Here is a 19,515-nt window from a genome sequence, read left to right on the forward strand (position 1 = left end):
TGTTTAAAAATTAGCGAAAAGGAGAGCGTCGAGGCCAAAGAGCCGATTATATTGAATTATAGAGAAGAGATGCGCATCACGCAAGCTTCAGTATCAACCATAAAGCTCATAAGCAGGGTGCTAGATATCATAGATTGGTAGGATCAGATTTCTCCATCCAGTCACAAGTAACATCCTCCCTCTCCTCTAAAGTCCTTCATCAAAGCTCGAATGGCCCATCCACCTATAGAACGCAAATGGCCTAAACTTTTAATGGGAAAAATAAGAGGTCATTCCGTCGTTCTATTTACTCGTCATCCTCCTCAGCCTCATCCTGGACAATGTTGTAGAATCGGAGCTCGTAGACACCCTTGGAGGCGGAGACAACGCGAAGCCAGTCACGGAGCTGCTGCTTCTTGAGGAACTTCTTCGTCCTAAATTCAGAAGAATGCCAGTCAGTATTGATGTATGGGATAAGATACAGAAATTTTTCAGGGGACAACGCACAAGTACTTGAGGTATCGGCCGGAGAAAGGAATGTGAGTGATGACCTCAATCTTGCCGTCACCAACCTGGGAGATCTGAACAGATTCGCCAAGGTTGCCTACACGGCCCTCAACCTTGATCCTATCGTGAAGGAACTTCTCGAAGGCAGAGACATCGAAGATCTTGTCGTTGGCGGGTTGAGAAGCATTGATGATGTACTGTATCAATTGCCATTAGAATGCGATCTCCAACGAGTTTGCTTCTGCCCTAACGAGCATAGTTCAAGAAAAGAGCAAATAATGTACCTTCTTGGTGACCTTTTGCTGTCTGTTTTTGGCAGAACGGGCCTATGAATTATAATAAACCACCCAAGGCGGGTGAGGATGAGTTAGCCTACTGCTCCCATTGTGGCATATTGTCGTCTTCTTGAAGATCTTTTTTATTCGCCCTCCGGGGAGGGACGAATTCCGAGATCGACTTCAAGGGGGAACAGCAAAGCAATTCTCAACAGGTAGACGTACAGTTGTGGGAGCCATTGTGACGACGGTGGATGTATGTGACTGGGATAGACCGCAAAGAGGTGAATATCCTGCGGAGTTGTTGTATTGGCGTGGTGGTTTAAAGATCTTCTTCGATTTTTCATGAAATTTACGACATGAGGATGAACTCTTGGCGTGGGTGAAATAGGGTTAGGGCTAATATAGTCACGTGTAGATATAAAAGCATATTTCTACTTGGACGTAAGAAGCGATGGGCAAGCATGAAAACTTCCAGATGCTTGGAAAAGTTATTAGACTGTCTGAATGATTCGTTCCTTTGCTACTGTATGCCTGAGCGCCACGGGAATAAAACTATGAGAGAGTAGAGACCACAGTAATAGCGCTAGTTGTTACAGTTACTCGTTGGCTCCCTTCTTGGGAATCAAGTTTCGGAGAGACAGATCATACACTACGTCCTCAACCTTTTTGACCTATATCCATAGATCCATCAGTAAGTCTGTGCAGTAAATCTGTGGTTGATAACCTTATGGTTTGATTTGGGTCATACGCACGTTATATTTGATCCCGTCACTTCTCTTTCTCAATGAATCATTCTTAAGATTCAGGAGCTGGAACCCTGCGTGAAGGTCAGAGATAAAGGTATGGATTTGTAGAGGCCGAGTATAATCGCCAAGGGTGACTGAATTGACAGCGAGTCGAGACTGTGTTTCTAGTTAGTAACTACAATTAAGTATTGAGGGATTAAAATGGCCTACCAGCTCCTCAACAAGAGAGATAAGAGCATGCAAATACTCTTCGATCGTAAGGTGGAAGGCATCCTGGTCCTTCAGATTGACTGGAACTATTATTAGAGTTAGCCACTGCCTCAGATCATGGGAGAGTATGTCTACAAACCGGCAAGGAACTTCCCCACGTCTTCAATGGTCATGAAGGTCGTGTTGTCGCTGACGACTCCTTTCATGCCGCCGAGCCAGCTGCAGAACTCGATCGAGAAGACCTGTTCTGGCATGTCAGCAGGGGTATATAATACACCATGAAAAGAGACAGATGTCAATACCAGGTTCTGCAACTCTTTACTCCAGAGGTGGTTATATTTGTAGAAGGGGTGCTTTGAGGCAACAGTCACCAGCTTGACGATGTCCTCTCGCTGTGCTGAGATTTCTCTTGTGGCATCATCAAGGATAGGGTTTACTTCGGGGTGGTATCAGCATGTGCAGACGCGTCTATTAGCATAACGGAGAAGTGAGCCTACTTTGAGATGGGGGCGTAGAGTGAGCTCGTGAGAGAAGCGCCTGAACAGCTCTGCCTGTTCCAGTGATACCCCGTTAGCCTTGGGAACGTAGACACAGAGTGAACGAAGAGGTCACCTCGCTTAGAAAGCTCCTGGACGATATCTTGAATTTCCTGGTTATTTTGGTTAGTTCGAGCTGAGAAGAGAGATAGATACTCTAGAAGCATACATCACGGATCTTGGACTCTTCATCGATTTTCAACTGTAAGCTCTCGAAGATAGACGAGTCAATCATCTTGGGCAGTTTGTATTGGGTGAAAGGGTGGGTGAGTGATGGTTATGCTGTGAGATGTTGATGGTTTACAGCAGGTTACTTGGTTCAAAACAGTGGTCCTTGAGCCTCAACTTTGCCCAACAGCAAGACATCAAACCAAAGCAAGGCCCCAAAGCCCGATAAAAGCTCAAATCTCTCTTCTTTAACACTTCAGCAAGCCGAAGGTATCAATGAAAAAAGAGGTGGGTTCGCGTCGATCGGTGGTAGTGTAAGACCGATGACACGGTGCGAAAAGACATGCGCAAGCACAGAGGTCTAATCGCGCGGTACAAAAATAAGAATAATCACTTTCGTATTCCTTAGAATACTTTCAGAGATTAAACTGAAAAGAACAGATACTACACTTGATCTAAGCCATAATGGCAAAGAGAGCTGGAGAAGAAAAGAGAAAAAAAATTCAAAGGAAGGCGGGCGGCTGGAGATATTTATACCTGGCCGGGTGGGGCTAGCGCTAAGCGAGGTTTCCATACGTGGCTCCCATTGGCTGGCTGTGAGAGATGGGGGATTATGTAAGATTCGCTTTCGGAAATACATAATGCCGTCTCCGTTCCGCTTTGGGAAGGGCCCTGGGCTGGAGATAGGTAGGATGCAGGAAGGGAAGAGAGGAGAGCAGCGAAGGTACAAGCACGCCATGGATAGCACTGCGCATAGAGGATAGTTAGCAGTTATCTGTGCTATTTACGGGAAAGTTCTGATGAAGATTACTTTATTATGATGCACGTTTATGACTACGCTGTTATATTGGAAAATTCACCAAAATGGCCACTGTGCTTGGGTAAATGGTGGAAGCCTATCAAAGCAATTAAGAGAGCGGTGTTCTTATAGCTCTGTGTTCTACGGCTTCCCCAATTCATTGCCTAGGACGTCGACGTCCAGCTCTTCCATCACGCCGACGACAACGCCTAGAGAGTCCATAAAGGCGTTTACCGCCACACGCAGCATTCGGTTGGTAGTGGCTCTGTATTCAGTCTCCAAAACCGTTAAGCTCTCATCACTGGCATCTACATTGTCGTCAGTAGCAGTCTGTCCAGTTTTAGGTTCCCCTGCTGTCCGGTTTACTTGTATTTCAGTTTGTTGTGTGATGGTGCTGGATGACTCGGGATTTGTGAGACGGAATGTGCGCTTGACCAGCGGTGATAGCTCAAGGTCTACCTGTAGCGCACGGAGGGCAGAGGAGGCAAGTCGGTGTGTGGGAAGGGGCACGGATATAGTGCTGCATGAATTCATCACAGTTAGCACCTAAGCGAGTAACAAGATATGCAGAGTGGGATATGAGCGCAAGCAACGAACACCTGAGTCTCAGTCGTCAGTCAACATACAGAGAGTAAGGAAAATCCTGATCAGCAGCTTGCCCTGACTGTGCCATGGTTAATATGACTACCGTGGGGGCAAACCAGGGTACGTTGATATGCGTTTGGAAGAGGAATTATTGCGGCCGGCTTGATATTTTCGCACACGGCGGGGCAGACACGGTATCGTTCACGCAATGGCCAAGCCTGATGCCAGTATTAACAGCTAGATAGCCTCCAACAGCGCACATTTGCTGCTGTTTGTTTCTCGCACCGTAAAGAAAGCGATGGCTTGGTGTTATCACTGCAAAGCGTCAGGTTCTTGATTATGGTTCCTTGCATCCAGATGTGTCTTTCGCCACTGAGGCTTGCTTTGTGGAGTCGGTTTCAAGGATGCCGAACCAGAAACAGATCACGCCAATGTTCACTGGTAACCCTGCATTCCCGTCGAACTGAGGAAAGGGTCCGCCTGTAGCTCAACTTGGTATCTTCATGGAAGGGCGAGGATGCTGTCCATGGTTCGGGCATCCCACCTGCACCATTCCAATGGAAGGAAACGGCATGGATAAACAAGCGGCCGGTGCCTGTCTAGGGACCCTCGTGCCCAACGGTCGTCCCCTCTTTATTCCCGGTGGCACAAACCAGACACACAGCGTCACCTCGTCCACGTCCACATCTCGTGCTCGTCTCGCCCTCTCTCTCGTCCCTGGACGCTTATCTCGCCGTCGCCTCGCCGTCGCCATAGAAGAGGAGCTTGTTGCCCTGGCGCTTCCGTGTTTGTTTTGGTCTTAGCGCCCGCCGCGCGCTAGCCTGAAACAGCAGCTGGGCCCACTCAGAGCCATCTGTCCAATCAGCAGCCCGCACCTCGGGCGGTTGCTGGGTCAACCGACGAGTCTAACCTTAATAGGACACGTGACAACATAACAAGCAGCGGTGGTCCATGCGCCTTCGCTGTCCCTTTTGGGAAAAAAAGGAAAAAAGGAAGAAAAATAAAAAAAACAACAACATCAATAACATCAACATCATAATAAATAGTATTAAGGTCATAACAACATAAACAACACCCTTGTCTCGTCGCGGATTTATTATTCTCTCTATTCACTCTCTCCTACTCTCCTTTTCCTTCTTCTCGACGCTATCACCAGGTTATTCTTCCGTCGCCATCCTTACTGTTTATCTATAACCTCGATAATGCAGCTTTGATCTTGCGACAGCCTCTCTTCAGTATATCACGATCTCGCGGACCCAAACCGTTGTTGTCGTCGCTGCTGCCGGAGGAAGAGCTTGCCATACCTTCTGCCACATACTCTTTCTACAGATTCGATCCCAATTGAGTACAGGACAGATCGATCTAGCTCAACATGCCGCCATCAGGGACCTCTGGGTTGTACGGTGCTCCGATCGAGTACATTCAAGGTATATATATATATATGTCCCGATTCATATACTGCCCTTGAGATGCGGTCATTCAGCTCATTCTCTTCTAGATCGCCTTTACCTGGCTTCTTATCATAGCCCACCCTCCGAGAATACTCCCTTTCCGTTCCTCGCAGCGCCACCAAAGTCTCCCAGCAAGAGGCGGGCTGGCGCAAGTACTCCCTCCAGAAAGCACCAGGCCAAGGCCCCCGTTTATTTCAATATCGATGGTTTACTCCTGTATAATTCTTTCCATGCGGACTTTGGCCCCTTCCATATCGGACACCTGTACAGATTCGCGGTACACTTTCATGAAATCCTGGGAGACCCAGAAAACGCCGATCGTCCAGTGGTTCTGTGGACCAAGCCGGACTCTCGAAGCAGGGCAAATGTTGCATGTGTCGTCGCTTGCTATATGGTGCTGATTCAATCCTGGCCTCCTCACCTCGCACTGGCCCCGATTGCCCAGGCAGACCCACCATACATGCCATTCAGAGACGCCGGGTACAGCCAGGCGGACTTTGTCCTTACTATCCAGGACGTGGTATATGGCGTCTGGAAGGCCAAAGAGGAAGGCCTTTGCGGGCTCAAGGACTTCAGTCTAGAAGAGTAAGTTCATGTTTTCGTCTCCGCATTTGCTAGCGAACGGTCTGCAGGTTTAGGACTAACAGAAATGTAGATACGAAAAGTATGAACGAGTTGATATGGGTGATTTCAACTGGATCACCCCAAGCTTCCTTGCATTTGCATCGCCGCAACATTCTCCCACCGCAGTTGTTCCTCAAAACACCCCTGAATTCGCTGCTTTGCCATCCACCATTGAGCAGGTCCAGGACAGCGAGCTGCCGGTTCCCTTTAAGAATGTTCTTACCCATTTCTCGACCAGGAATGTTGGCCTGGTTGTACGGCTCAACTCCGAACTGTACAGTCCATCGTACTTTACTGCACTCGGAATCAACCACATCGACATGATATTCGAAGACGGAACCTGCCCACCCCTCCCACTGGTAAAGCGGTTTATCAAGATGGCACACGAGATGATCACAATCAAAGAGAAGGGAATTGCAATTCACTGCAAGGCTGGGCTTGGACGAACTGGCTGCTTAATAGGGGCGTACCTCATTTATCGATATGGATTTACTGCGAATGAAATTATCGCATTTATGCGCTTCATGCGCCCGGGTATGGTTGTTGGGCCGCAACAGCATTGGCTCCATCTGAATCAAGGAAGTTTCCGTGAATGGTGGTTCGAAGACCAGCTTAAGGAGAAACTCTCACTGCCTACCCCTACCACTCCAGGGCGTGTATCCTCTAAACAAAGACTCAATGGCAGCCAGACAGCAACACCACCACACGGAAACCAAGCCAAGAGAGCTGCTCTTGGAGAAATTGATACCAATGAGAGTGTCAATGGCTACGCAGATGAGAACCTTCCTGCCCCAACTCCAGGACAACCAAGAAAGTCACATCGCAAAGACTCAAGACACCACCCATACGCCCGTACTCCATCTGCTAGTCTAGGAGGTGCCGCCGCATCCCCGAGACGAGGCCTGTCCAGAACCCATTCAAACAACCGGGCCGACAGCGATGAGGAAATCCAAGCTCTTGTCAACCGTGTTACTTCTCCACGGACCCCTGTTTCCAGTTCTCAGCGATCCCTTAGCCATTCTGCTGCTCTGACCCCCGAGATAGACATCCATGAAGACGTCGAGAACTGGGTTGGTGACTCCGGTTCACCAAAACCCAAGACGCCATCCAACACAAAGAGTGGAAGCGGAGTTCTAGGAGTGAGCAAGCAGCGGTCCAACCCAAGACGAACTGCCGACAGCCGGACTGAATCTCGTGGAGTCCGCAAGTCAAGTGGAAGAATCGGGAGTGCTGGCAATATCGCCAAGGCGAAGAACATCTGAGCTCCTTGCAAATCAAACAACCGGGTCCAGGCTAAGCTGGGCTTTTGATGACGTCTAATGCCGCTCTATTGGCGAAGTTCATCGTATTCCTCTTTCAAAGACGCAAATCTTGAGCTTCATGTTTGATTTAATCGTGTACGGAATCTTTTGATCTGGCCTTTTTCTTTTTTCTTTTACCCATTGCCCTGTTTCCCCTGACGCAGTGTGGTTTGTGTTTTTTTCGCTTGAGCTTCAGTTGATATCTATTTGGTTGTTGCTGCTCAATGATTGATGCATGGTGGGAAGTTCCGGAGTTCTATGCGTTCGGCTTTTTATGGGTGATTTTTTGCCTTTCTTTTTTCCACTATGGTATTGTTACTGCCTAGTTCTTGTTTAATGTCTTACCTTTCTCGCCCATCCCCGACGTCTCATGTTCCTTTCCGGAAGTGATAAAAAAGCGTCTGCTAGAGGCATGACATGGAGTTTACATAGCCAAGACAGATATAAAATGGGATTTACTCAATTTAATTCATTTCTCGCATTCTTTGAAATCATGATAGTCGTAAATCGTGGCTGTAGGGCAAGTAGGATCAACCTATGTAGGCACTTTCCAGCTGTACCAATCTTTGGTTCTACAAAGATTTAACACTCTCCATCGCCTTAGTCCAGTATTTCTTCCGCTCATCGGCAGCAGTGGTTCCAATGCACTCAGTCAAGTACTTGGACCATCCCTCCTCAGAACCAGACTGCAACGCAGTCCTAACAGCGGGAGTACACTGGGTAGTCAAGAACCACGCCGCCGATCCAAAGTCGTAGTCGTCCTTGGAGAGCAGCATATCCAAAACCGCGTCAACATTGTTCGTCTTAGGGCCAATCTTAGCGGCTAGCTCAGGGATCGACTTGGCATAAAGGGCGTTGAAGTTAGGCATTTGCATGTTTCGAGCTAAGGTCGATAGGTTAGTTCTGTGTTATTCCTGTTTATAACTAGAGAGACTATAGAGTATTCAACTTACTGCCTTGACCAGGTCTACCAGGGAATACGTTCTTCTGATATTTGAACTCTCCAGACTCTAGTGCGATAAGACTCAAGATGGCAGCCATCTCGGGCTTGGAGGTGATCTTGTATTTTTCAAAGGAGTGGATGATTGGTTCTGCAGCTTGGGAGGCGCTTCGGCACTGCCCTTCTGCCTTCGCTGCGGAGACGCAGGGTTCCTTAGCCGAGGCCGGAGCAATCTCCTTCAGGACTTCGATCATTTTGTCTTTGGATATGGATGATGATGGGCCAGGTGTCCCGGTTGGGTGGGAAGTAGCCTGTGACGGGAGCGGCGGAGGTGGTGCAGGGAGAGTGCTTGGAGCTGCTGGGATATCATTGCAGTCGTCCTTGGGAACAGGGTTGGCGGAGGCGTAAGATGCAAGGAGAAGGTATATCGTAGCGGTAAAGAAACGCATTTTGGATGTGCTTTATAAGTCGTTTATCTTTGTCTAAGTCTGTATGCAGCAGGATCTGTCTCTGATGATGCTTGTAGTTGTTGATGGAAAGAAGAGGGAGGAAGATACATTTTCAGATCCAGGTTAACTCGACCGGTATATATACCCCCTGACAACTGGTTCTTTCACCAGCTGGCCGCTTGTGACGGCGTTTTCCTCCCTCTGTGAACATCCATTGACTCGATCGTCACGCTAGGATGTGCCTCCTGCGTCAGTGACTCCATCTTATTCTTTGATGGCTGGCCTCTTCCGGGCCTGAGAGTGACCTTCGAGGCCTCTCGCTGGCTCCAGAGGCCCAAGGCTAAGCTTTCGGCAATGCTTGTCTTCACTTCACACTGGGCATTTTATGGGTATCGAGTGAGTTGCCCCTGGATATCAGTGGCCAATCTCTGTTCACCAGTGGCTCTCTTCATTTGGTATCCTGGGAGGTCGAAGCCCGGCATGGTGCGCCATCACGCTTTTAGTGGCAACGTGGGTATCGGACCTAGCGGCCGCATGTTGTCGAAGCGAAGAATGAATATGAGGGATCATGATTCTATTCGTGTATTCCCCTTTTTCACCCCGGGAAATAAATTTGTTGGTGGTGTGGAGTGACTCGTGTCGTTTCATGTTTGTCGACGGTGCGCGCGATGAGTGGCTGGCATTGCAGCCCCTGAGAACCGAAGCTTTTGATAGTCCGGGATGTGCATAGAAAAGAAAGCCACCGTCCCACACCCACACCCTCTTCTCTAATGCTCAGGACCGTACGGAGTATGGAGTAAATAATACATCGATTCGGGACAGCCAATGGCAGGGGGGGACAATATTCTCGAGTTAGGTCAGTGTTTGAGAGCATATGGGATGTCTCCGTTGACGTCTTTGGACTCCCCCAGTTCTCCTATAAGTTTGAAGGCCGACGCTGACGTCTGTTAATAGATAATAACCAGCTAGATTGATCGATCTTCCTAACCAACTGCCTTTCCCATCAAGCTATAGCTACGAGCACTGTGGTTGACATCTTTCTCATATTAGAACAACTTCCCTTCATTCAGCAAGGCATCCCTTTATACTTCTGCCACAAGATTCTCATCCCTCCTCAAGGATGGCCGCTCTCACTAGTGCCTGTCCATTCCTCGATTATTCAGTTAAATGATATATTAACTGGCGGCATCTTCCCTTTGCACTATCTACCCCTAACAAACAGAGCGGTGGATTCCACTTCTCATCGGATGGCCTGCAGTCTTTTCTTTCTTTCCGCTTGGCCGCTTTGTGACCTTGTGAGGATGCTCTCTGTTTCTCACTCGACGCCGCTCAAGATTGGTTGGGCCTGTCTGGAGTGCAGACAGGTCGACAGGGTCGGATTTCATCAGCCTCTCGGTGACTGCAGCAATATCTGCCACAAGCTTGTCGATGAGGTCTGCGGCCATGCTCTCCCGGACAACCACCCGCAGAATCTCCGTGTCCTGCTCTTTGGGAGGTAAAGGGTAGTCTGTAGACCCGAAGAGTCAGTTTGAATCCATTGCTATGCGCGATACACCACCAGTTTAGTTCAGGGGATGTGATATAACTTACTGGGAATTATATACTGCTTCGACCTCAGCAGGAGGCTTATACTCTCTTGCTTCACATGGGGATAATTCTCTTTGAATGCATCTGAGAATCGGAATGTTACCACTGGCAAACCAGCGTTATAGTCAGCAGACGTTTCGTCCTCCTTATAGGGCGTAATTTTGTCCAGATGCTGGTGGTAGAATTCCCCTTTCTTCCGGTGGATATCGCTCAAACAGACAAACCATCCAGTCCGTTCCAAAGTTTTGCTCAGCAGTCTTGCATTTGCCAAACAGTTTTCCATGATTTCTCGATACCCATTGAACCCAAGGCGGATGAAGTTATAATACTGGCCAATTACCTGTGCTCCAGGCCTGGAGAAGTTCAATGTATAAGTCTCCTCTCTGCTCCCGAGATAATCAAGCTCGAAGATGAGCTCTTTTGGCAGATAGGAGCGGTCTCGCCAGATTATCCAACCCAATCCTGCATACACGAGACCGTACTTATGTCCGGATGCATTGATTGACTTCACTCGAGGAAGTTCGAAATTCCTTGAAATCTCACATTAGCACGGCCAGGAAAACGGCCCTTTTCAGCAAGGCAAAGCCTTAGATCACACATACCATTTTGGCCCTCCAGCCCCTGCGTCAGTGAATGGTGCCACAAATCCACCGCTGGCAGCATCAACATGAATGGGGACATCTATACCGGTTTCGGACTGTATGCTATCCAGGATATTAGAGATCTCTTCGACAGGTTCATAGTGGCCAGTATAGGTGCTTCCAAGGATCACAAATATCCCAATGGTATTCTCGTCCACATTTTTCTTAACCAAATCTGGGTCGAGACGAAATTGGCTCTTCTCGGATACATCCAGAACTCGAGCTTCAACGTCAAAGTACCTGGCGAATTTCAGGAGAGCTACCTGAGCATTTGATCCCATGATGATATTTGGATTAGAGATGTCCTTTCCTTCATCCTTACGTTTCTGCTGCCAGTTCTTTTTCATGGCCAGCCCACCCAACATGATAGCTTCAGAGGACCCAGTTGTCGCAGATCCGGTGGCTTCTTCTCCTGGTCGTGGGTTCCATAGATTGGATATCATGGATATACATCTTGCGTGTATAGCCATTAACGCAGGATACTCATCTGCATCCGCTAGATTCTTACTGATATTCTCAACTACAAGTTGGTTTGCTTCTCGGTCCATGTAAGTACCAACGAAACTATATGCCAAACAATTATTAGCGGATTAGCAGTTACTTCCCTGAGGGGACCAACGGTAGCGCCGGGTCGCGTGTACCTTGCCATGTTCAGATTCGGGATACCATCTAGATCGAGTTCATTGCTCAGCATATGATGCACCGCATCTGCGCGAGCACCTAGCTTAGGGATTTTGAATTTAGGTATCTCCTCTTTGCTGGAATATCTCGTTGAATACGGCGTTACAGACGAGACGGCATTTGAGGTAAAGATGGCAGAAGCTTCCCGCTCCTGTTCTTTGTCGAAATCTTCTCGAAAGTGTTTGATGATATCATCAGGATCAACCTATAGGTATGGCCGTCAAAATTAGCAGCGGTCCTGTAATCCGTTTGTGGGGGAATGTGAATGAATGTATTGGTTTCATGTGCTCTGTATAGATAGACCAAAACCTACATGCGATGAGAGCGACATCTTCGATAGCTATAACTACCAACGCCAACATATATCGACCAATTACGTCCAATTCACCAACAAACATAAGTCCTCGGTGTTATTTTGGCCTTTTCCTCCTTCTCAGTCGAATATATATCTCTACAGTTTTATTATTTCCTGCATATTCCTGTTTTCGGTCTGATGAAGTCATAAAAAGCCAATAACTGCTAGCTACGTCATTGGTAGTACAGCGCAAGGAAGCACAGCATAGAAAAGAAGAATTCAATTAACTGTTCTAGGTAGGAATATCGGGCAAAGATGTAATGATTCCGCTCACAGTCGCTCTGCGTATTCCGTCACAACACTTTTGGGCTCTACGTATTTACCCAAGGGAACGTATTTGATATCCTTATATCCAAACGCCCCTGGCCCGCCAATCTCCAGTGCTCTTTCGGTATCTGACCATCGTGGGGAACATGCAATTCCCAACACAGTTACCATAACACCATATCTGAATTCGGGGACCCCAAGCGCCTTTCCAGACTGTGTGTCAAGGACGCAGATCAGATCAGGCACTGTTGCCACATATTTCTCGACGCCTTCGTCGGAAATGTGTTTGGCATAGATATTTTCGTTCTTGAAAGGGATCTTTAGGACACCCCCGGTGGCCACAGGTGTCGATGATCGCCTTGCATCTCCTGAGAGCTCGTCTGCTATACTTGACTCGACTTCTTTGTTAAGGACTTGTTGAATTGTGATTTCGCCATAAGAATGGCCCTTGAATAGTCGTCTTTCCACGGCAACTATCTTTCCTCTGAAGAGAATCTTACCAGATTCAGGACCGCCAACCTCGTCAATCATCTGTTCAGCCACGGTGCTAATGGTGTTGGTAGCATTTGCACGCGCGATGCAACGCCCAATACGCCACGCAAGGGACATGGTATTGAGTACACCGAACCTTAACATTTTGTCGCCTGTAGTAGGACGGGCGGCCAAGCCTACACTCGACCCCATTTCAGCACACGAGGCGCGTAGTGCTCGATCGACAAGTTCATCACTTGCGCACTTGTTCATAATAATTGTGCTCCCACTTCCGGAAAGGATGCAGCAAGGCACCAATTCGCCGGGCTGATATACGCATATAGTTGTTTGCCAGAATGTTGGGTAGGCCCGACCTACGCAAAAAACAATAAATATCAGAAATATCAAATGGAAAGGAAGATTGATACATACCCATCCAATCAGCATCGACTACAGGGCGATCAAAATGCTTTGACGAGCCGATAGAAAGAGGCAGGATACCATTGCCGCCACCGATTTCTACTCCCATTACAGCGTCAAAGCTGCCATGATTGAGATACTCCATAAGGGCATGGATGGATTGTTCGGTCTCGTTGTTTGCTTGTCGTTCTACAGAGACAGCTGGAGAACCCATGTGACCGCCCCCTTCCACTGGCATCAGTACTATCAAAATCAAATCGTGAATGCAAATGACTCAACTTACAATATATCACAGCATCCTTTTTTACGGAATATGGGTCAATGATACGTATAATGTGTCCTTGCCGTATCTGATCGCGAATTCGGATGTGTTCACTGAAAGGCGAGCCTCCACCAGCACATCCCAGGACGTAGCACCCATCAGCAAGCCAGGCAACATCTGTTTCGGAAACAATCCATTCGTCAATCCCTGTTTGAGGGTTTTGCACGACTTTCGGGCGGTAGGTTGCAACATCTATTGTGTTGGCGTTGAACTCTTCGGTCTCAAGATTCTGCTTAGGAACCTCGTTATATATTGTATCATCTCCTTCGTCATCATCTCCATCATTTCGTATGTTGTCGAGAGTTAGGACACCTTCAGGCGACAGCTCACCAACAGCACGCGCAATAACGCGCACTTGGTTTGCGACGTATTGAAGAGGCATCGAATCAACCTCGGCCAGGTATACTGTCTCTCTGATGGCACCAGAGGCAACCGCTTTTTCAATCGCCCTGGCTTTGGCTTCATCAACAACTTCGGCTACAGTCTTTTCAGCCGTACTCTCAATAGAGTCAACTGTGCCGCCAACCTTAGACATGGCAGCACCGACTGCGTTTGCAACGGAATGAAATGGGGGAAAAATGACCTTTGACACGCCATCGAGTTCCGCTGGAGCCAAAATTGAGCCGCCTCCGACTAGCAGTACAGGTAAAGGGGCTGGTGAAGTTTTCATTTGGTCAATAACTGTTTCCAGCATAGTTTTCACTCTTGCCTGCGCAGCGGAAACCAGCTCCTTGTCCAAATCCTTGACCAAGTCGGGGTTGCCAATCTTGGCTCCAGCAGCCACAGCAATATCTGTTGCTGTAAGTGTGTCTCCTCCGAATACAGTGCCTTTGGTGCTGAGATAATGGCCGACAGAATCCGGTCCAATGGTAGTGTTGGCTCCTTTGTGACGGACTATGGAACCACCCCCGAGACCAATGGATTCGACATGGGGCATGCCGAAATTGATCTTCACGCCAGCTACTTCGACATACGCAGAAGCCTGACGCGGGAATCCAGACGGGAGTAATACTCCAACGTCCGTGGTAGTACCACCAATATCAACGACAATCGTTGCCGTACGGTCATTTCCGGTATCATCTGGCCCGCTAAGTCCTAAATATGCAGCTCCTCTCATAGAATTGGTTGGTCCAGAGGAAAAAGTACGGATTGGAAGTCTTGAAGCAGAAGGAGCGTCAATCAAAGTTCCGTCGTTCTGAGTAAGGTATAGAGGACAGTTCAGGCTTAAGCGTTTCATTGCTGACTTAAAGCCTCGGATGGTGCGCCGTGCAAACCTGAGGATAGAGGCATTGAGAATAGATGCATTCTCACGCTCAAGGAATCCAATCTGGGAGACTTCAGAAGAGCAAACAATATCAACTCCAGGTAGCTCTCTTTGAATGATCTTTCGAACATTGTCTTCTTGGAAAAAATGCTTGTCGATTGGAGAGAATACACCAGAGATGACGACTGCGTCTAACCCTAACTCTTTAATTTTGGCACATTCTTTGACCACCTGAGTTTCATTTATAGGTGATTCTGCTGCTCCATCAATAGTGAGCCCACCGTCAACGTAGGTGTAGTAGCCGTTCATAATTGACTTGAGAACTGGTGGGAAGTCTGAAAAAGGGGGTACCTCTCTCGTGAAACTCTTGGAAAGCCGGATGATGGCCACTTTTGATAGGCGTCGAGCATCGTGTTCCACTATGGCGTTGATAAAATGCGTTGTCCCAATGGTTAGGCAGGCAATTTGATCTCTCGGTACCTTGGACTGCTCAAGGACATTGAGAACGGCACTTTCTATCCCATCGGTAACATTGGGACTTGTAGTTGGGGTTTTATGCTGAGCAATCACCCCGCGATTTACTTCATTCGTGGCACGAACATCCAATATGACGCTGTCCGTGTTGGTGCCGCCGACGTCGACACCGATCCGATAAGGAGCTGCTAATGATGACATTGTCGTGATGGACACGGCGTATAGAGATCACATATAATACGTCCCTGGATCCGGTGTAGCAATAAGGGGAACGTAAAATTTGGATGATGCGATGTACGAGAAACCAGAATCCTTCCACATGTCAAGTTCGGAGTGCGTGGCTTGGAAGCTGTAATTTATACCTCGTACACCCGGATAACTGAGTGTCCCGATAATTGATAACTGCATCAAACGTACGGAGTATCTTGGTATACAACCACCAGACTCAAACCCGGGGTAGTGATCATAAGAGCATACGGGGAAGATGAAGTGTTCTGGCCGTCAGATAAGACGTGCAAACCCCAGTAATATTCTCAATCGTCGAGTTCCACTTCACGCAAGTTATTGTCCTGATGCGGAACTAATTTGACACCCGGATGCTAAATTGTTGCATGGTGAGGATGACCATGTTGAATTCATGCAAAGAATTTCGGGGTCGGAGCCAGCTGATAGGCTGTGGTTATGATGGCTTCAACAGGGCGGAAGGTTAGGCTTCATTTCCACCAACAGGTGTAGAATTTGGCCGATGGGTGTCAACATTGTTTCCCCCGACCCCCAGAGTAACCTGCTCAAGATCGTCCCCGTTCAAGCTCGGTAGTGCAAGTTGATCCTCCGTAATTGCAAGACAAATCATCGGTAATAGCTTCTCGGGCGAGGGGGGGCGTGTCAGTATGGTATGGCTAGACCGCTCAATATTATGCGATGTTCCCAAATTCTACTGAAGCCCTCCAAGATGATGAAGCGGGTTTCAAGAATCAAAGGCCGAAAGGATTGGATGATGCGCTGCAAGCAAGGATGGCTCTGCAGTTCTCCAGAAATGGTCATCAGGCCCATACACTGGACTGCTGAGGAATTGTATCAGAGAGAGAGAGAGAGAGAGAGAGAGCGAAAGATGAATAATTATCCTGTTGATAATGCGCCCAAAAGAAAAAAAGGTATCCCTATGTAAGACAAACATCCTCCAAGAAGAGAAACAAAAATCAGAACAAAAGAAAAAAGCAAATGCCGTTATTACTCAAACACACAAGTCATAAGATCGCTCTATATAGCTTCATTTCCAAGCACCCTGGCTCAAGGAAAGTAAACCCTGGATGCAGTCAAGATCCTCTTCCTGGTTCGAACTTGTGCTGGGGAGAGATGGCTTCCCACTAAGTCCGTCGTCCTTGTTTTTGTCGTGGTCCTTTCGAGGAGATGTCATTCCCCGCCCAATAATTCGATTCCCCTCACGCCGAGCGTCCCCTGATGTCTGAAGAACACGATTCTGCGGGTGGGCGGTGGGATGTGGTCGACGGCGACGAGGGCCAACATTCTGTGTACCTGGGAGCCAGTTTTCCTTGTCGGAGTCACCGTTGTGAAAATCTGTTTTGGGCTTCGTTTTTTGGCTTTTGTTGCCCTGAGAGCTGTTAAGTTTGGCGGTGCTAACAGTTTCTAATGACGGTTCAGTCTCCAGCCGGCCAAGGGAGGACACAGCGCGGGATAGTTTCTTTCGCTTCTGGGGTGGGCTAGTGGGTAGCAGTGAGTTCGGGAGATTAGCACATGGCGACAATATACGCGCATTCGCGTTGGAAACCCTCCTGCAAGAGGACCTGGCGCTTCCACTCCGGTCAGACGTAGGGCCCGTTCCGAGTTTGGGTGAGGAGAGAGCGCTACGCGCGTCTGTATCACAGTACAACTCCCATCTGCGTGAATCTCGAGACCGGCCAAATATATTAGCAGCGTCTGGTGATTTAGATCCAAATGAGACGGCACTGCTAGTCCGTCGAAGGCTTCTAAGTCGGGACTGAAGAGAGAGGGGAGTCGAAGTACGGTTTCGTGAAGGAGAGGGTGACGGCTCTCCTGCCGTTCGAACAACTGCTTCACCGTCTGCAGAGAAAGCAATTCTCAAAGAATCGCGAATCTTCGGAGGAGATGGGGTCTTCTCATCTTCGCCACGTACCACTGCCTCGCCATCAAAGGAAAGAGAAAGACGAAGAGATGGCGAGTTCGTGGAGCCAAATGATCTTCGTGCATTTTCAAGTTCACCAACTCCTAGTCCACTGACGCCTGAATCCGCACGCTTCCTCTTACCGGAGGAAAGCTGAGCACGTAATCTTGGTTCACTGACGGCAGAGCAAAATCTACACTGGTTGTCTTGAGATTTGGTAGATGTAGTAGAAGTTTGTGAGCTTTCGAGCTGTGACGATGCGACATTGTGTTCACACTGGCAGCTGGAAAAAGACTGAGAGGGTGTGCCCAGTGTATTACCGTAGGAATCATCGGCGTTTGAATTCAGGTTTCCATTCTGCGTGTTTGGTGGACTAGCATCTACGGTTTTTTGAGAGTTTTCGAGTTCCTGTGTATTCGGGGATAGTTCATTCGAATGCAGCGGTTTAGATTTTCGCCTGTCGTTCTGCCTTCTGTTCTGAAACCATATCTATAATGCGGGGATTGTTAATGTCTGGCAGGTGACGACGAGGCCGACCGACTGAGACCGTACCTGAACTTCCTTATCTCCTAAAGAGACTCTGCTGACGATGCTCGCTCTGGTGGCCTTGTCAGGCTTTGGATTCAATCGGTATTCCGCTTCTAAAATAGCATGGTCCTCGGGGCTGCCGGTCTTGGGGTTAGTTCCATACCCTTCGCATGGTCAGTATAGCCAGGACACGTACCTAGTGCGCCGACGGCGCTGACGGATGTACACCTTACTATCGACTTTAGGTGGAAGATCCTGCGTCAATGTCTTGTTGGAATGTATTAGAAAGGAGTAGTTGTTGCCAGACTCTGGCTCAGTCGCGACGGCGGAAGCAGCTGTATCGCCCTCATGGCCCGTTTGACGCGAGTCATTCATGGCGTAGATATTATATGCAGGCCAGGTCAACGGAGAGGCGTAGCGAGAGAAGAGGGAAAAGGAGAAGAGGAAGGGAAAGGGAGGAGAATATGAAGCGTCGTCAAAGGCGAGACTCCACTAGTTAATAGTCGTGGTTCCTCGCTTGCTTTCTCGTGTCGCGATAGAACACGCTGAAAACACAAGACGGTACGGGCCTTGAGTGAGGTATTTGGGTTGGCGCCGATAAGCCCGCTCCGTGCAGGATAATCCGTCCTTTGCCAGCTTATCGTCAGCGAAAAAAAAGACCCTGGCGGTTTGTTATCTTGGCCGGTCTCGATAGCGCGTTCTTCCGAGGCAGACTTTAGGCCAATAAGCCCCGGATCAGGAGATGAGAAACAACCCAGGACTTTCGCGGGCCCGGTCGTATATACTCTTTAAGCACCCCCAGGTATCCTCCGCCAGAAACCCCCTTTGTTCTGATCTTCCGAGGAAGTGCCCGATGTCGTTCGTCCTTGGTTGTCTTGTTTGCGTCAAAATAAAATAAAGTCTAGACGCGCTAGACGCGCCCGATAAGCGCGAAAGACAAACGCGGTCGGGAGATCTAACAGTATCACATGACGAGTTTCTAGCACACGGAAGCAGCGCTTCGAAAGACACCAAGACGCGTTCTGGCGCTTTCAATACTGTTCTCTTAGAACGAGTTGACTGCATTAATTCTTGAACTCCACCCATACTTCATTTACTGCCCTATGAAGGTGAGCAATATTTTTGGAATAGAATTATCTTGCTAATTTCCCGGGCTTAATCCATGATTGAAGACCTTTGTTACAGTCTTACAGAGAGTGCTCCATTCTTGGAAATGGATCCCAACGCTACCATGCAATTACTCCGTTTCCTGCGAAAGATTTCGTGCTCCTTTCTCGATATCCTGCTTGACACCTCCATACCTAGGGCAGTGTCCGTCGCCGCTGTTCACCGATCAGTTTACCTACAACACCAGGTGCTAGACATTCATCAGTTCTCCCTCGGTTCCTGCATAATGAGGAAACGTACTTGAGCTTTGCTATAGAGTATGGGGCATTTACTTGCCCGCAAGGCCGACCGTGCTTCAGCAAAATTTTTAAAGGACACGCCGGCATGGAATACAGCATACATCCCTATTGCCTCTTCGTACTACTCTGTCAGAGAAACGGTGACAAGATCATTGACCGACTGACCAATTCAGTGGCTCAAGTACATTTCCTCTCAAGACGCAGACTATCCCTCTCGAACGCCCTGTATTATTATCCGTATCGCGCTCTATTCTGGCATAATAGCATTTCTGATGAAACCTCTCAATGCACCGTGAAGGACCAACTGACAAAGCTAGTGCACATGCCAGGTGTATACCCGATAATTAACGACATTTCGGCCCAAATGTACGCCTCGCAGACGG

General features: G+C 48.4%; 7 protein-coding genes across 7 annotated transcripts; 1 reads left to right on the plus strand and 6 right to left on the minus strand.

Annotated features, from left to right (window-relative positions):
• Positions 1–286: 286 nt before the first annotated feature.
• ARB_01782 (uncharacterized protein) lies at positions 287–1,001 on the minus strand (the record flags this gene model as incomplete). Its single annotated transcript, XM_003011980.1, has 4 exons — positions 287–413; positions 487–683; positions 771–812; positions 987–1,001. 4 exons carry the CDS (start codon positions 999–1,001, stop codon positions 287–289), a joined length of 381 nt encoding a protein of 126 aa, XP_003012026.1.
• Positions 1,002–1,360: 359 nt separating this feature from the next.
• ARB_01783 (uncharacterized protein) lies at positions 1,361–2,491 on the minus strand (the record flags this gene model as incomplete). The annotated part of the gene is made up of 6 exons (XM_003011981.1): positions 1,361–1,435; positions 1,517–1,666; positions 1,721–1,806; positions 1,860–2,156; positions 2,333–2,369; positions 2,426–2,491. The coding sequence occupies 6 exons, from the start codon at positions 2,489–2,491 to the stop codon at positions 1,361–1,363; spliced, it is 711 nt and encodes a 236-aa protein (XP_003012027.1).
• Positions 2,492–3,364: 873 nt separating this feature from the next.
• ARB_01784 (uncharacterized protein) lies at positions 3,365–3,757 on the minus strand (the record flags this gene model as incomplete). Its single annotated transcript, XM_003011982.1, has 1 exon — positions 3,365–3,757. The coding sequence occupies one exon, from the start codon at positions 3,755–3,757 to the stop codon at positions 3,365–3,367; it is 393 nt and encodes a 130-aa protein (XP_003012028.1).
• Positions 3,758–5,180: 1,423 nt separating this feature from the next.
• Positions 5,181–7,145, plus strand: ARB_01785 (uncharacterized protein; the record flags this gene model as incomplete). Its single annotated transcript, XM_003011983.1, has 3 exons — positions 5,181–5,235; positions 5,307–5,844; positions 5,915–7,145. 3 exons carry the CDS (start codon positions 5,181–5,183, stop codon positions 7,143–7,145), a joined length of 1,824 nt encoding a protein of 607 aa, XP_003012029.1.
• Positions 7,146–7,756: 611 nt separating this feature from the next.
• ARB_01786 (uncharacterized protein) lies at positions 7,757–8,573 on the minus strand (the record flags this gene model as incomplete). Its single annotated transcript, XM_003011984.1, has 2 exons — positions 7,757–8,067; positions 8,138–8,573. The coding sequence occupies 2 exons, from the start codon at positions 8,571–8,573 to the stop codon at positions 7,757–7,759; spliced, it is 747 nt and encodes a 248-aa protein (XP_003012030.1).
• A 1,211-nt stretch (positions 8,574–9,784) lies between these two features.
• Positions 9,785–15,256, minus strand: ARB_01787 (uncharacterized protein; the record flags this gene model as incomplete). The annotated part of the gene is made up of 8 exons (XM_003011985.1): positions 9,785–10,080; positions 10,164–10,690; positions 10,763–11,365; positions 11,443–11,687; positions 11,879–11,933; positions 12,112–12,772; positions 12,954–13,238; positions 13,279–15,256. 8 exons carry the CDS (start codon positions 15,254–15,256, stop codon positions 9,785–9,787), a joined length of 4,650 nt encoding a protein of 1,549 aa, XP_003012031.1.
• Positions 15,257–16,325: 1,069 nt separating this feature from the next.
• On the minus strand, positions 16,326–18,101 carry ARB_01788 (homeobox transcription factor, putative; the record flags this gene model as incomplete). Its single annotated transcript, XM_003011986.1, has 3 exons — positions 16,326–17,687; positions 17,751–17,890; positions 17,960–18,101. The coding sequence occupies 3 exons, from the start codon at positions 18,099–18,101 to the stop codon at positions 16,326–16,328; spliced, it is 1,644 nt and encodes a 547-aa protein (XP_003012032.1).
• Between the last annotated feature and the right edge of the window lie 1,414 nt (positions 18,102–19,515).

Source organism: Trichophyton benhamiae (genome assembly GCF_000151125.1).
Source record: "Trichophyton benhamiae CBS 112371 chromosome Unknown contig00269.3, whole genome shotgun sequence".
In the NCBI taxonomy this organism is placed as follows: Eukaryota; Fungi; Ascomycota; class Eurotiomycetes; order Onygenales; family Arthrodermataceae; genus Trichophyton; species Trichophyton benhamiae.